The following is a 14,444-nucleotide window of genomic DNA, read 5'->3' on the forward strand; positions in this document are numbered from 1 at the left end:
CATGTTTCCGACTTTGATAAAGGTCGGATTGTAGGCTATCGCGATTGTGGTTTATTGTATCGCGACATTGCCGCTCGCATTGGTCGAGATCCAATGATTGTTAGCAGAATATGGAATTGGTGGGTTCAGGAGGGTAATACAGAATGCCGTGCTGGATCCCAACAGCCTCGTATCACTAGCAGTCAAGATGACAGGAATCTTATCCACATGGCTGTAACGGATCGTGCAGCCACGTTTCGATCCCTGAGTCAACAGATAGGAGCGTTTGGATGACAAAAATCATCTGTGCGAACAGTTCGATGACATTTGCAGCAGCATGGACTATCAACTCGGAGACCATGGCTGCGGTTACCCTTGACACTGCATCACAGACAGGAGTGCCTGCGATTGTGTACTCAATGATGAACCTGGGTGCATGAATCGCGAAACTTCATTTTTCAGATGAATCCAGGTTCTGTTTACAGCATCATGATGGTCACATCCGTGTTTGGCGACATCGTGGTGAACACACATTGGAAGCATGTATTCGTCATCGCCATACTGCCGTATCACCCAGCGTGATGGTATGGGGTGCCATTGGTTACACGTCTCGGTCACCTCTTGTTCGCATTGACGGCACTTTGAACAGTGGACGTTACATTTCAAATGTGTTACAACCCATAGCTCTACCCTTCATTCGATCCCTGCGAAACTCTACATTTCAGCAGGACCGCATGTTGCAGGTGCTGTACGGGCCTTTCTGGATACAGAAAATGTTCGATTGCTGCCATGGCCAGCACATTCTCCAGATCTCTCAACAATTGAAAAAGTCTGGTCAATGGTGGCCAAGCAACTGGCTCGCCACAATACGCCAGTTACTACTCTTCATGAACTGTGGTATCGTGTTGAAGCTGCATGGGTAGCTGTACCTGTACACACCATCCAAGCTCTGTTTGACTCAATGCCCAGGTGTATCAAGGCTGTTATTACGGCCAGAGGTGGTTGTTCTGGGTACTGATTTCTCAGGATCTATGCACCCAAATTGCATGAAAATGTAATCACATGACAGTTCTAGTATAATATATCCGTCCAATGAATACCCGTTTATCATCTGCATTTCTTCTTGATGTAGCAATTTTAATGGCCAGTAGTGTACTATCCACATTGTTTTTCATACACTAGGTTTGATTTGCCAGTGCACTAGAGCAATTATGTATATTACTCTTGGAGAAGATTCTTCTGTAGCCCTGCCAGCAGTTGTGGGGGTTTTACCAAACTTGTCATTAGTTTTATTGTGTGAAGTAATGATCTCGAAAGGCCAGGATATTTTATGAAAATTTTAAAAGTTTCATTGTTGATATCTGTAAGTGCAGGAGCAGAGAGTAGCCTCTTTGTGAAGTTAACAATGTGATGCCCATCAAAGATGCCATTTGGGCTTTGCTTCCTTAGCAGAATTCTGAGAAGCCTTGAAGCAGGTCAGGGTCAAACAATAGTCTCACTAGTGTTGAATGTGCCACAAAGGATCCGGTGGCAGGTACAGTTTAGAGCAAATTGTTGTTAGTGATCAGTACAAGGCCAACCAAATGCAATATCTGGTCTTAACAGTTTGAAAAAAAATCCAATGAAGTCAGAAAGACTTTGTTAGCAAATTTTATATGTGCAACTATCTCAGGAGCTGCAGTTTCCATTCACTCTGTGTAAATGGTATGCCAGATGCCCAGAAGTATGTGCTCCAATCAGGGAAATGCACATATGGGATCATTAATTGTATAGACAGTCACAGTAAGATTGGACCATGAATGAATGGAAAAGTGTTATCTTCACTGATGAATCCCACTTCAGTTCACAGAATGATTCTGTTCTATGTACACTGGTCCTCAAGAGCCAGGCAATATCTTACTAAGAACACAGCTCAGCCACTTTAAAGATGTATTCAAGAAAAATGGATATCTCGGATCCAGTGTGTGCTTTCAGGCGGGAGGTACAGGCCCATTAAACAGAACATGATGAGGAGAATAAAACAAAGGCCTATCTGCTGTACACTGGCAGAGTTTCGAATAAGATCAGCAGATTCCTGGCTTGGCATAATATTAAATGCATTTTTGTCCAACTCCAAAAACATGAGCAGTGAAACATGGCTCAGGGCTCCATAAACCAGGCATCCGTCATATTCCATGTAAGGGCTTAAGGCATATATCGGGTAAACTGTGAGGAAAGCCAAGACTGGTCTCAGGAGGACAAGAGACAAACCAGTATCAACCTACCCTGAAAATCTGCAGCTGCAGAATACTGCATAGCTACAGGAGACTTAATGAGGTATTACTGAACAAAAGTGAAAAGATGATAACAAGGTACACTAACAAAATCTCAACTTTCATTCATAGCTGCGCTCAGGTGGACATCTGAGAACAGAAGGCTCTTGCATATTCATCAGGAGACAATGCAGCAGGTGACAAAATTGCAGGAACATCATGAAAATTGACCTGGCTTGTGTTGGTTATGTAGTGTTATTGGGAAGCATAATGTTGGACATCTACAACTATGTGTGTGACTTCTGAGTAGCAGTTGGTCCAGGTTACTTCTTCATAAATAATATTCATCCACATTGAGTTGCTCTGATGAATGGATTTCTCTCAGCTGAAAGTATTCACCACATGGACTGATCAGTGAGATAGCCAGGTCACAGTCCTATGCAGCATGTCTGGGATACATTGAAACAATGAATTGCAATGTTCAGTTGCCACCAACAACTCTTCCAAACCTGCCATAAGCCATTATCAGGAATGGGATAGACTGCCACTAGAGTGCTTGAATCACTTCCTAGAGAGAAGACAACATCGTTATCAAGAGGAATATATACCATGCTGTGGGTAATCTTTGCCTTCATCTGTTATCATTCCTACATCTTTTCATGATCTCCTGTTCTGATTACATTTCACTAGGTGTGATGAGTGCAGATTGTAGAACTGGCCTCTTTAGTAAACTTTTCCCATGTAACTTTTTCGGTAGCTTATTATTTTTGTGCAGTTGACTTTAAAGTCATGGCAGCCACATCCTGGATATACCATTTTGAAGATAAGACTGCTTCAGCTGTAAGTCCTTTTCTAATAAGCACAACCCATTTCAAAACATTTTAGCTGCTTGCATCATCAGAATCTCATTGGGAACATGACTTGACTTTATTGCACCTGATGATGCAGCTAAAATGCTATGAAACCAGTCATTCTTATAAAGAAAGGACTTACAGCTGAAGCGGTCTAATCTTCAGAGAGAGAGAGAGAGAGAGAGAGAGAGAGAGAGTGTTTTCACAGCTTTCTATTCTGAATTGGTACATACATGAGACAAATAGTAAAAGAGGTATACGAGCGGGGGACCCAAAAGAAACCGGACTCTGAGGGCGCTGTCACTCGTAGATGTAGTGCAGGGTTCTCACGCTAGATGGTGTTAGTAGAGACCTTGATGAAACAGCTGTGCAGACGGCGTCAGTGTAGAGCTGAACATGTGAACATGCAAGTGTGGTATTGTCTTTCTCTGACTGTTGGCAGGTTACCTCTGCGAAGTCGTTATGGCAACTTTAAAAGAACAAAGAATGTGTGTGAAATTTTGTTTCCTGCTTAAAAAAACTGCAACGGAGACACACTAAATCCTTCAGGAAGCTTTCCAGGAGGACGCTATGAGCCGCACACAGGTTTTCTAGTGGTTTGGGCACTTTAAACGGGGTGAGATGTGTGTTGAAGACCAAGCTCATTCTGGACGCCCTTCAACATCGTAAAAATGAGGAGAACATTGAAAAGGTCCGCCAAAAGATCAATGAGGATCATCGCCAAACGATCGACCAAATTTCAGCAGAGACAGGAATCAATTGGAGCTCGTGCCAGCGGATTTTTAGTGAGGATTTGCACATGAGACGTGTTGCTGCTAAATTTGTTCCACACCTTCTCACACAGGAGCAAAAAACCATCTGCATGAATGTGTGTCAGGACTTGAAAACAGAGATTGCATGTGATCCAAACTTCTTGAACAAAGTCATTACAGGGAATGAGAGTTGGTGTTACGGGTATGACCCAGAAACCAAGCAAGCATCAAGCCAGTGGAGGACTCCCAACTCTCCCAGACTGAAAAAAAGCAAGGCAAGTGAGGTCAAATGTGAAGACGATGATCATTGTCGTTTTTGATGTTCGTGGAATTGTGCATTGGGAATTCGTACCCCCTGGCCAGACTGTTAACCAGCACTTTTACTTGGATGTTTTAAGACATCTGCGAGAGGAAGTGAGGAGGAAACGCCCGGAACTTTGGCGATCAGGTGACTGGTTTCTGCATCACGACAACGCTCCAGCACACGGCCTTATGAGTGACCCACTATTTGGCATCTCAGAGGTGGTCTGTCATTCCCCACGCTCCGTATTCCCCGGACGTAGCCCCGTGTGACTTTTTCCTATTTCCACGAATGAAAAAAACGCTAAAAGGGGAGCATTATGACGAATTGGAGGCGGTAAAAACAGCTTCGCAAAGGGCACTGGACAATATCAAACTTGAAGAGGTCAAAACATGCTTCCAACAGTGGGAAAAGAGACTTGACAAATGCATTGCATGTAATGGAGAGTATTTTGAAGGTGACTGAAGTAATTTTGTAAAAGGGCTCGTCAATAAATTTTTTATGACAACAATCCGGTTTGTTTTCGGTCCCCCCTCGTATGTATTGGGGCAACATAAGATTTTTGTATTCAAGTATTGTAAACACCAGTATCACCCACCAAACAATTCTGCCTCACTTCATGATTTATCACTTGGTCTTGTTTTTAATGTTTTTTCATCAGGAAAGTGCATGCTACTCTCCTTCTAATGGTATCTGACATTATTTACGCTGATATTCACTTGAAATCTCTCGTGCATTCTCTGTAATTACAGCTACCATCATTTAAGTAATTTCGCAATATCATTACCAAAATTTTGATGTTTTCATTCCAGATTGGATATTATGCCCAGGAATATTACAGCAGCAACAGATGCGATTAATCATGTCAATCTGATGCCTGCTTACGGTATGTTGTGCATTCTCTTATCATTTCTCAACATCTTTTTTACATACTTACCTACATATTTAGTTACTAACGGCAAATATGGACTTTGCAAATCTGTCATGGCTATAGAATTTTATTACTGTAAGAAGTGGCATGGCTTAGGAAAGGGAAAACTTTATTAAGAGCAATTGTAAGACAACTCACAAAGCCTGGTGTCATGGACATCAGAAAGCGGGCCACTGCACTGTATAAAGTAGAGTTGTTGACAGCTTGTGGCAGAAAAAGTGAGGACAATGACCTCAGGCACCAATGTGATTAGCAGGTGCTGGCATGCTATAGAATGACACTTTGATGCAAATGCAGTAGAAACTACAAGAAGTCTGTACATATTCAAAGGAGGACAACTGAGTTCCTGATAAATATCTAGCAGCAATTACAATATTGAATTTTCAGCTTGTTAGAAAAGAATAGGCTCTGCACAGTTCGTCTCTAGTTGTAGCAACAAATAATAGATGATATGTCTTGTGTGTCAGAATATAAAGAGGAACAAGTACTGTTTCACAGTTGTCTCCCATTGTGATTAAAGTATTTGATTGCATATTACTAGAATGAGTTGCAAGTAGAGAGCTCGTCTCTGATAGTGAAAGGTAGAACCTAGGAACAGGAAGTTGCTGGAAAGGACCAACATATAGAGTGATAGGGTATCTCATTGATTTGCAAAGATATGAAACCACTGTAAGACACCTCTCTGAGTGAGGTTCACTCTGAGTGAAGTTCAACTATTTGGAAATAAATTGTTCTTAAATTGATCCTTAAGTGCTCACATCCTTATTCCCTTCCTACAAATCCAACAACTTCTCTCCATTCCAAAATCACTTGTACTAAACATTCTAGGAGACTTCCTCCATCTCATTCTGTTGAAGTTATTCCAGCCCCCATTGTTGTCATCATCCTGTTCGTAATAGCAGGTCCAAAGATGATGATAGGACATGTGCCAAAATGGAACGGATCATCTGCTGACATTACAGACTTTCTCCACCGTATACTATCCTGTGCAGATTCATCCAGTTTCCTGTGAATCCTAGTTGTTGCAAGTCTTTCCATAGTCAATTCTCCCATCTTGTTCTGGCCTTCCCTGGAGGGGGAGGGGGGGGCACTTAGTGGGACACTTTTCCTCTGGCCTTCCTGCCAATATTACTTTTGCGGTAGCATAATCAGTTATCCTCATACCTTTGCAGCCCATTGTAGTCACTTAATCTTTGCCTGTTCAGTACAATATTGGGCTGGTTCTTCACATCATATATTTCTTCATTTTTCAGTCTCATTGACCCTTTTCCTTCCTGTGGTAAAATCCTTCTCATGATCTTTTTCTCACACACCATCAGTTTTTCTGAGTCATTCTTGATGATAGCAAATGTTTCTATGCCATATAACAGCCCTGGATTATTGCATTACGCACTTAATTTTAAATTTCATTAAGATTACCCTCAATTTCATGATTGGTTGTCAGTTGTATGATATGGAAGCACTAATGATTCATTGGTTTACTTCTGGTTGGACATTATTCCCCTGAATGAAGTACAAGGTCCGGCAGAAAAACCTCCCCTTTAAGGAAAGCTAATAAAAACAAAACCAAATAAGGTAGAACAATTTTATTTATACTAAATAAAAGTACATATTATGCCATTTTAGAAAATACTCTTATGGTCTTACTTTTTAAATAAAACATCCCTTAAATGGCTTCCTGCACTGTCGACACACTGTTTGAGTCTTTCCCTGAAGTTATTCATTACTCTTTGAGTCATTTCAGGTGGAATAGCTTCAACCTCTTGTGTAATTGCTTCTTTCAGGGCTCGTAAAGATTGTGGACGTTGTTCATAAACTTTTGCTTTTAAATAGCCCCAAAGAAAGAAATCACAGGGCGTTAAGTCCGGCGATCGTGGGGGCCAGCCAATGTCTCCACGCAACGAGATCACATGTCCAGGAAACATTTCCTTCACCAATGCCAGTGACTGCCGCGCTGTGTGGGCAGTAGCACCATCTTGCTGGAACCACACGTTCTCTATTTCACCAAAAAGCTCCCTTAGTTGCGGTTGGAGAAAGTCGCGGAGCATGGCACAATAGCGTTCACTGTTGACGGTTAAATTCCTGTCATTTTCTTCGAAAAAGTAAGGACCGATCACTCCGGAATTGTAAACAGCACACCATACTGTTACTTTAGGGCTATGAAGTGGTCGTTGATGAAGTTCTTGGGGATTGTGTTCACACCAGTACCTGCAATTTTGGCTGTTCACTGTTCCGGCAAGGTGAAAGTGTGCTTCATCAGAAAAAATCACAATATCGTTGGGACGAATGTTCCGAAGAAGGTCTTGGCACAAACTTACACGGACACCACAGTCTCGTTCACTCAGTTCCTGCGTAGTTACAATTTTGTAAGGATGCATTTTAAGATCTCGATGCAAGATTCTTCTCACACTTCGATCAGATACCCGTAATGCTGCCGCATGCTTTTTAGCGGATCGTCGAGGAGATTGTTGAACTGAAGCTCTAACTGCATCAACATTTCCGGGGCCTGTTGCAGTCCATGGCCGTCCAGGTGGTTTCCTTTTTAATGCGGAACCTGTCTCACGAAAGTTAGCAACCCAAGAATAAATTGTTTTCTTATCAGGAACAGGGTCCCGTCGTCCGAGCGCAAAGCGAACGCGAAAAGCACATTGAGTATTAATAGGCGATTCGCCATTTTGAATAAAATCTTCCACTACGAAGGCATGATGTTCACCAGACCACGCCATGGCGTACACTGAAAACGGCACGTAGGCAGCTACTTAACGACGCGCCCCCCACCACTCTGCTCCTTCTACTGTCCGCTGCACGTTACTTTGTAATCGGGGAGTTTTTTATGCCGGACCCTGTATGATGCCAAAAGTATTTGAAGTTCTCACCCTTTCAACTTCATCTCTCCCACCTGCAAATCCCTAGGCATATTGTGGTTCATCCAGCGTAATTCCATCACTTCTGTCTTTTCTGGTATGATTTGGAAACCAACTGTCCATGCAATACTGCTCAGGTCCTCCCCTGCTTTTATTTTTCGGGTTCTGTACCTCAGTTGGCAAAAACGGAACCCTTATAGGACCACTTTGTTGTCCATCTGTCTGTCTGTCTGCCAGTTAAGAACCCTGTTTCTCAGGAACATTTAGACATATCAAATTGAAATTTATGCCACATGCTAAGCTCTACAGTCCTTTTTTTGGTGTAAAAAATTCAAGGTTCAAGACAATGCAATCAAAAGGTACAGCCATTTATGTCACATATTCTGATACTCACAAACTCACTCATCAAAACCTATAGGATACTTCCCATTGACCTAGAACAGCGGTTGTCAAACTATGGTGCGAATCAAGTATTCATGTGGTCCATGGTTCTCAGCTGTATTTTCTACAGTAATATGTATCTAGCAACTAACAACCAAATCCTAAAATGTCAACTAATGTTAAGAGCTTTTGAAGAGTGTAGTTTTCCTGCTCATTAACAAGCAAAAGCACTTACTAAGGCATTAATATTTTAAGATGTGCTTCTTTAATTGTCATTGGTGAATTTGTGAGCTAAGTAAAGTTGGTCACTTATCTGAGGTGCTAACGGGTAAGTGGTCAGCTACTGCAGGGTTAGAGGATGAGAGGGAGGAATGTTTTATTGTTTGTACTGCAGTATTGACAACTCACAATTGTACGCAGCTCATACTGATCAGCTGCTATGGTTTAAATTTGGACACAGAAGTAACATGGCTTTGTGAATGCTCATTACACTGATGGTAATCTTCAGATGTGGTACTTATTTGTAGCAATTAAAGTTACTGTAATAAAACACAATAAGTAGGAGAAATGTGACAGTGAAAACATTTTGTAAATATTTGTGATTGTGACTCATATTACATAATGCATTTACATATAAGCACAGCGACTGTTATTATTCAATTAATCACTCACTCACAGAGATAACGCAGCAGCACTCCTCAAGCAATTACAGTTTCACAACTTTGGGTCACTAAGAGTGGCAGAAATCTGAAACAGAGCAGTCATCATAAAGTATTGTGAATGGTGCCAACTTTTAATTATCAGAACTGGCAGCCAATTTATTGCACCCTTATTATAGCTAGTCCACTCGAGGCACATAACATACTAATTTATGGTTACCTGAAGTGATTAGTCACTGCAGGAGGTGATCTATAATTTTGTATTGTAGTCTTCTTTTGGAAACCAGTTTATTTGCCAAGATCACCATGTAAACACAATTGCTGGTTTACTGGTTGCAGTCTCAGCTCCGTGAAAGCGGATAGTGGCAATTACATCATACAGTGCTTACACGACTCTGTCACATGAGGACTATGCAATATGCATAAAAAAGTCGAGGCATTACAATGACATGTTGTATCGTAAAGTATGTGCAACTCTCGAGTGTGAATGGCATGGCATGTTTGTACATACATGTGGCATGTCACTGTAATGCCTTGACTTCTTTATGCATATTGTATAGTCCTCATGTGACAGAGTGGTGTAAGCATTTTGTGATGAAACTACCACTACCCAATTTTATGGACCTGAGGATGGCAATATATATTGTGGAAACTAGTAATACAGTAATTGTGTTTACATAACAATCTTCACAAAAAGAAATTGGTTTTCAAAAAAAGTGTACAACACAATACTAATTTATGTAGTTCACTAATTAAGCAAATAGGGGTAATGCAGGAGTAGGTTTAATAATGAATAAAAAAAATAGGAATGTGGATAAGCTATTACGAACAGCATAGTGAACGCATTATTGTAGCCAAAATAGACATGAAGCCCATACCTGCCACAGTAGTACACGTTTATATGCTAACTAGCCTCACAGATGATGAGGAGATTATAAGAAACGTATGATGAGAAAAAAGAAATTATTCAGATAGTTAAGGGAGACAAAAATTTAATAGTCGTGGGAAACTGGAATTTGATAGTACGAAAAGGAACAGAAGGAAAAGTAGTAGGTGAATATGGATTGGGAATAAAGAATGAAAGAGGAAGCCACCTGGTGGAATTTTGCACAGAGCATAACTTAATCATCACTAACACTTGGTTTAAGAATCGCGAAAGAGGGTTGTATATGTGGAAGAGACCTGGTGACACCGGAAAGTTTCAGATTGATTACGTAATGGTGAGGCAGAGGTTTAGGAACCAGGTTTTAAATTCTAAGACATTTGCAGGGGCAGATGTGGCCTCTGACCACAATTTATTGTTATGAAGTGTAGATTAAAACTGAAGAAACTGCAAAAAGGTAGGAATTTAAGGAGATGGAATCTGGATAAACTAAAAGAAGCAGAAGTTGTAAGGAGTTTCAGAGGGAGTATTAGGGAATGATTGAAAAGAACAGGGGAAAGGATGGGTACCATAAAAAATATTGAATTTAATTAACAAAAGGAGAAAATATAAAAAATGCAGTAAATGAAGCACGTGAAAAGGAATGCAAAAGTCACAAAACTGAGATCGACAGGAAGTAAAACGGCTAATCTTGAATGGCTAAGATAGATGCCACCTACAGGAAAATTTGAGAGACCTTGGGAGAAAAGAGAACCCACTGTAAAATTATTGAGAGCTCAGATGGAAAACCAATCCTAAGCAAAGAAGGGAAAGCAGAAAGGTGGAAGTGGTGTATAGAGGGTCTATACAAGGACGGCATACTTTAGGACAATAATACAGAAATGGAGGAGGTCATAAATGATGATGGGAGATATGATACTGTGTGAAGAATGTGACAGAACAGTGAAAGAACCAAAACAAGTCCTCAGGAGTAGACAACATTCCGTGAGAACTATTGATAGCCTTGGGAGTGCCAGCCACGACAAAACTCTTCCACTTGGTGAGCAAGATGTAAGAGGCAGGCGAAATACTTTCAGACTTCAGGAAGAATATGAAATTCCAATTCCAAAGAAAGCAGGTGCTGACAGGTGTGAAAATTACCTATCTGTCAGTTTAATAAGTCACAGTTGCAAAATACTAACACAGATTCTTTACAGATGAATGGTAAAACTGGTAGAAGCCGACCTCAGGGAAGATCAGTTTGGATTCTGTAAAAATGTAGGAACACGCGAGGCAATATTGACCCTACGACTTATCTTAGAAGATAGATTAAGGAAAGGCAAACCTACATTCATAGCACTTGTAGATTAGGAGAAAGCTTTTGACAATATTGATTAGAATATCTCTTTCAAATTCTGAAGGTGGCAGGAGTAAAATGCAGGTAGCAAAATAGAAACCAAATGGCAGTTATAAAAGTCTATGGTCACGACAGGGAAGCAGTGGTTGAGAAGGGAGTGCGACAGGTTGTAGCTTATTCTCGATGTTATTCAATCTGTATATTGAGTAAGCAGTAAATAAAACAAAAGAAAAATTTCGAGTAGGGATTAAAATCCAGGGAGAAGAAATAAAAACCTTGAGGTTTGCCGATGACATTGTAGTTCTGTCTGACAGCAAAGGACTTCAAAGAACAGTTGAACGGAATGGACATTGTCTTAAAAGGAGGATATAAGGTGAACATCAACAAAAGCAAAACAAGGATAATGGAATGTAGTTGAATTAAATCAGGTGATGCTGAGGGAATTAGATTAGGAAATGAGACTCTGAAGATGAGTTTTGTGATTTGGACAGCAAAATAACTTACGATGGTTGAAGTAGAGAGGATTTAAATAGTAGACTGGTCATGGAAAGGAAAGCATTGCTGAAGAAGAGAAACTTGTTGACATTGAGTATAGATTTGTATGGAGTGTAGCCACATATGGAAGTCAAAAATTTACGATAAACAGTTTAGAAAGAAGAGAATAGAAGTGGAGAAGAGGAATTAGTGGCACAACTTGACTAGAAGAAGAGATCAGTTGGTAAGACACATTCTGAGGCATCAAAGGATCACAAATTTAGTATTGGAGGGAAGCATGGAGGGTAAAAATTGTAGAGGCACACCAAGAAATGAATACACTAAGCAGATTCAGAAATATGTAGGTTGCAGTAGTTACTCGGAGGTGAACAGGCTTGCACAGGATAGAGCAGCATGGAGAGCTGCATCAGACCAGTCTTTGGACTGAAGACCACAACAACAACAACCCAACAACAACAACAACAACAACCACTACCACCACCAATTAATAATTGGGTTGGTATCTACGTGGCCCGAGGTGCCACCCCACAGTGTCAGTATTGGCTCTTGAGCAACAAAGTTTGACGATGACTGACCTAGAATCATTAAAATTAGCAAAAAGGAAGGTTTTACAGTACAAGTAAAGAAAAAGATCCAAAAATTGTTAATTTGTAATTATAATACATGAGAAAATATATATTTTTTATCATATTATCTGTCTGTCTGTCCATCCGTCCAGTTGTTAATAGTCTTTTTCTCAGGAATGGGCAGCTGTATCAAGTTGAAAGTTATGTCATGCACCAAAGTCCATGAGTCCTTGGTGGTGTAAACAACTTAAACTTCTACGATAGTACAATCAAAATATATGGAATTTGTGTCACATATTTTGATATCATGCAAGTATCAATACCTATAATAGGCAACAATGGTCGAAATTCTTAATTCCTGGGATGGATGGACTGTCTAGGTACACAATTAAATTTTTTTGAACCCTTGGTGTGTGTGAGTCCTACTCGTGCTTATCTGGATTTTTTTTTTCTCTTGACTGTGATGTAGTTGTCATATATCATTGTTTTAATTAGGTTAAAATTGTGTACCTAGATAACATTTTACTCTATTAATTATTATTTTTAATGAAGTGGTTTGTGACATTTTTGTTCTTTCTGGCTTATTGTAGCGTTGTAAGTGGAATTTGACAGATTCATCATGAATCCTTAATAATGCAACTCTTTTTTTATGTACCTATGTCATGTTTTCCAAATGATTTTAAATATGGTGATTTATAAATTGGAGTGTTCATTTTCACTACAAATATGCAAGGGGAGAAAATTCCAATTCCAATTTGTAGGTTAAGCTGGAAAGAAACATTAACTGTGAAATAAATAGACAAGAAAGCTGAAATAAAGTAATATAATAACAGTGGTCAAAGAAAAGAGTAGAATAAATTCTTAAGACAAATGTGAATAAGAACAAAAGGAAGACAGAGGTTATAATAGAAACAGTACTGGGGCAGAACTAAGAAGAGATGTGGAAAACAAGAAATCACAAATGTAAAACAAAACAAAAATAGCAAAGATATTGTATGGAGTTGGTATGGGCACAGCATGGAGTTGGTATGGGCACAGCAAATGAGAGATACTATGGAAACTAAAGAAGAGGTGAGAATGAAATAGGCTTCATTTTGTGGCTGGCCAGATGGCAGGTGCCAAACATATTCTGTTCTAAAAGGTCCCTAATATTGAGCTGTGTTGTTACAATAATGTTTTGTAATATTAATCCATCAAGCATGAGTGTTTGGAATGGCACACAATAGTCAATATACATACTGAACAAATTGTTCCTCAATTGTATCTTTTCCTCCACATGTGCCACATGAACTTCTTGCATTCAGTTAATTGTTCTTAAAAATATATATTTCTGTAACTATAGCTGGTAAATCATCTACTTGATTTCAGGTCTCAACGTTTACAGTATGTTAAAACACAACACACTTGTGCTTACATTGGCAGCAGTGAATCATATTGAAGAGAAACTACTTTATCATATTCACAGAAGCGATAGTCGGCATATGAACAAGAAGTTCAGAATTGGTCAAGTTGGATAAATATTACCAAACAAAAATTTTACAGATTGAATAATGAGAATCTGTGATAGCTGGGCAATTTAAGTTTAATTGTGAAATTTTGACTATATTTATTACTGGCTACTGTATCAGAAGTTATGTACGTATCTCTGTCCATAAGAGTGAAATAAATGTTAATTTTTGCTATGATTTGTGTTTACTGATCAAAGGCTATAATTAACCCTCTTTCTTGAATAGTCTCAGAATCATGGTTTTGGACCTAATGTGTATGCCTAAGTATCTTCTGTATAATGTTCTATACTAAATATTCTTTTTTGTGTCCAAAGGGCAGTTCTAATAGTTGAAAATATTTATTGTTGCTACTATACACAGAGTGATTGCTAGCAGGTATGTTACATATCCAGCATTGTAGTAATCATGTTCGACATCATATCTAATACAATAGTGCCCAACCTTGACATCATAATTCATTATATGCAAAATTGAAGGTGGAAGGGGGGGGGGGGGGGGGGGAAGAAGGGAAAGGAAAGGGGAGGGATTATTGATGTCAGCTGCATCAGGACATTCACGTGAAAATTCAAACCCAGGATCTCCTGCTTGCTAAGCAGTTGTGTTAACCACTGCACCACCCAGAACATAATGTTAATCTCAATGGCATGGGCTACCTCTGTGTGCCTCTTGGCCAACCTACACTCCCA

At 39.8% G+C, this 14,444-nt stretch overlaps 1 protein-coding gene across 1 annotated transcript in view; it reads left to right on the top strand.

Moving 5' to 3' along the window:
- Nucleotides 1–13,932, top strand: part of LOC124619559 (39S ribosomal protein L4, mitochondrial) — a 53,371-nt gene extending 39,439 nt beyond the window's left edge. Inside the window, exons 5-6 of the mRNA XM_047146042.1 lie at nucleotides 4,948–5,021; nucleotides 13,619–13,932. Of these exons, the coding sequence (XP_047001998.1) occupies nucleotides 4,948–5,021; nucleotides 13,619–13,767 (223 nt within the window). The 3' untranslated portion in view covers nucleotides 13,768–13,932. The remainder of the gene's footprint in view (nucleotides 1–4,947; nucleotides 5,022–13,618) is intronic.
- The last annotated feature ends 512 nt before the right edge of the window (nucleotides 13,933–14,444 follow it).

The sequence above is a fragment of the Schistocerca americana genome, chromosome 6 (assembly GCF_021461395.2).
Source record: "Schistocerca americana isolate TAMUIC-IGC-003095 chromosome 6, iqSchAmer2.1, whole genome shotgun sequence".
NCBI lineage: Eukaryota > Metazoa > Arthropoda > Insecta > Orthoptera > Acrididae > Schistocerca > Schistocerca americana.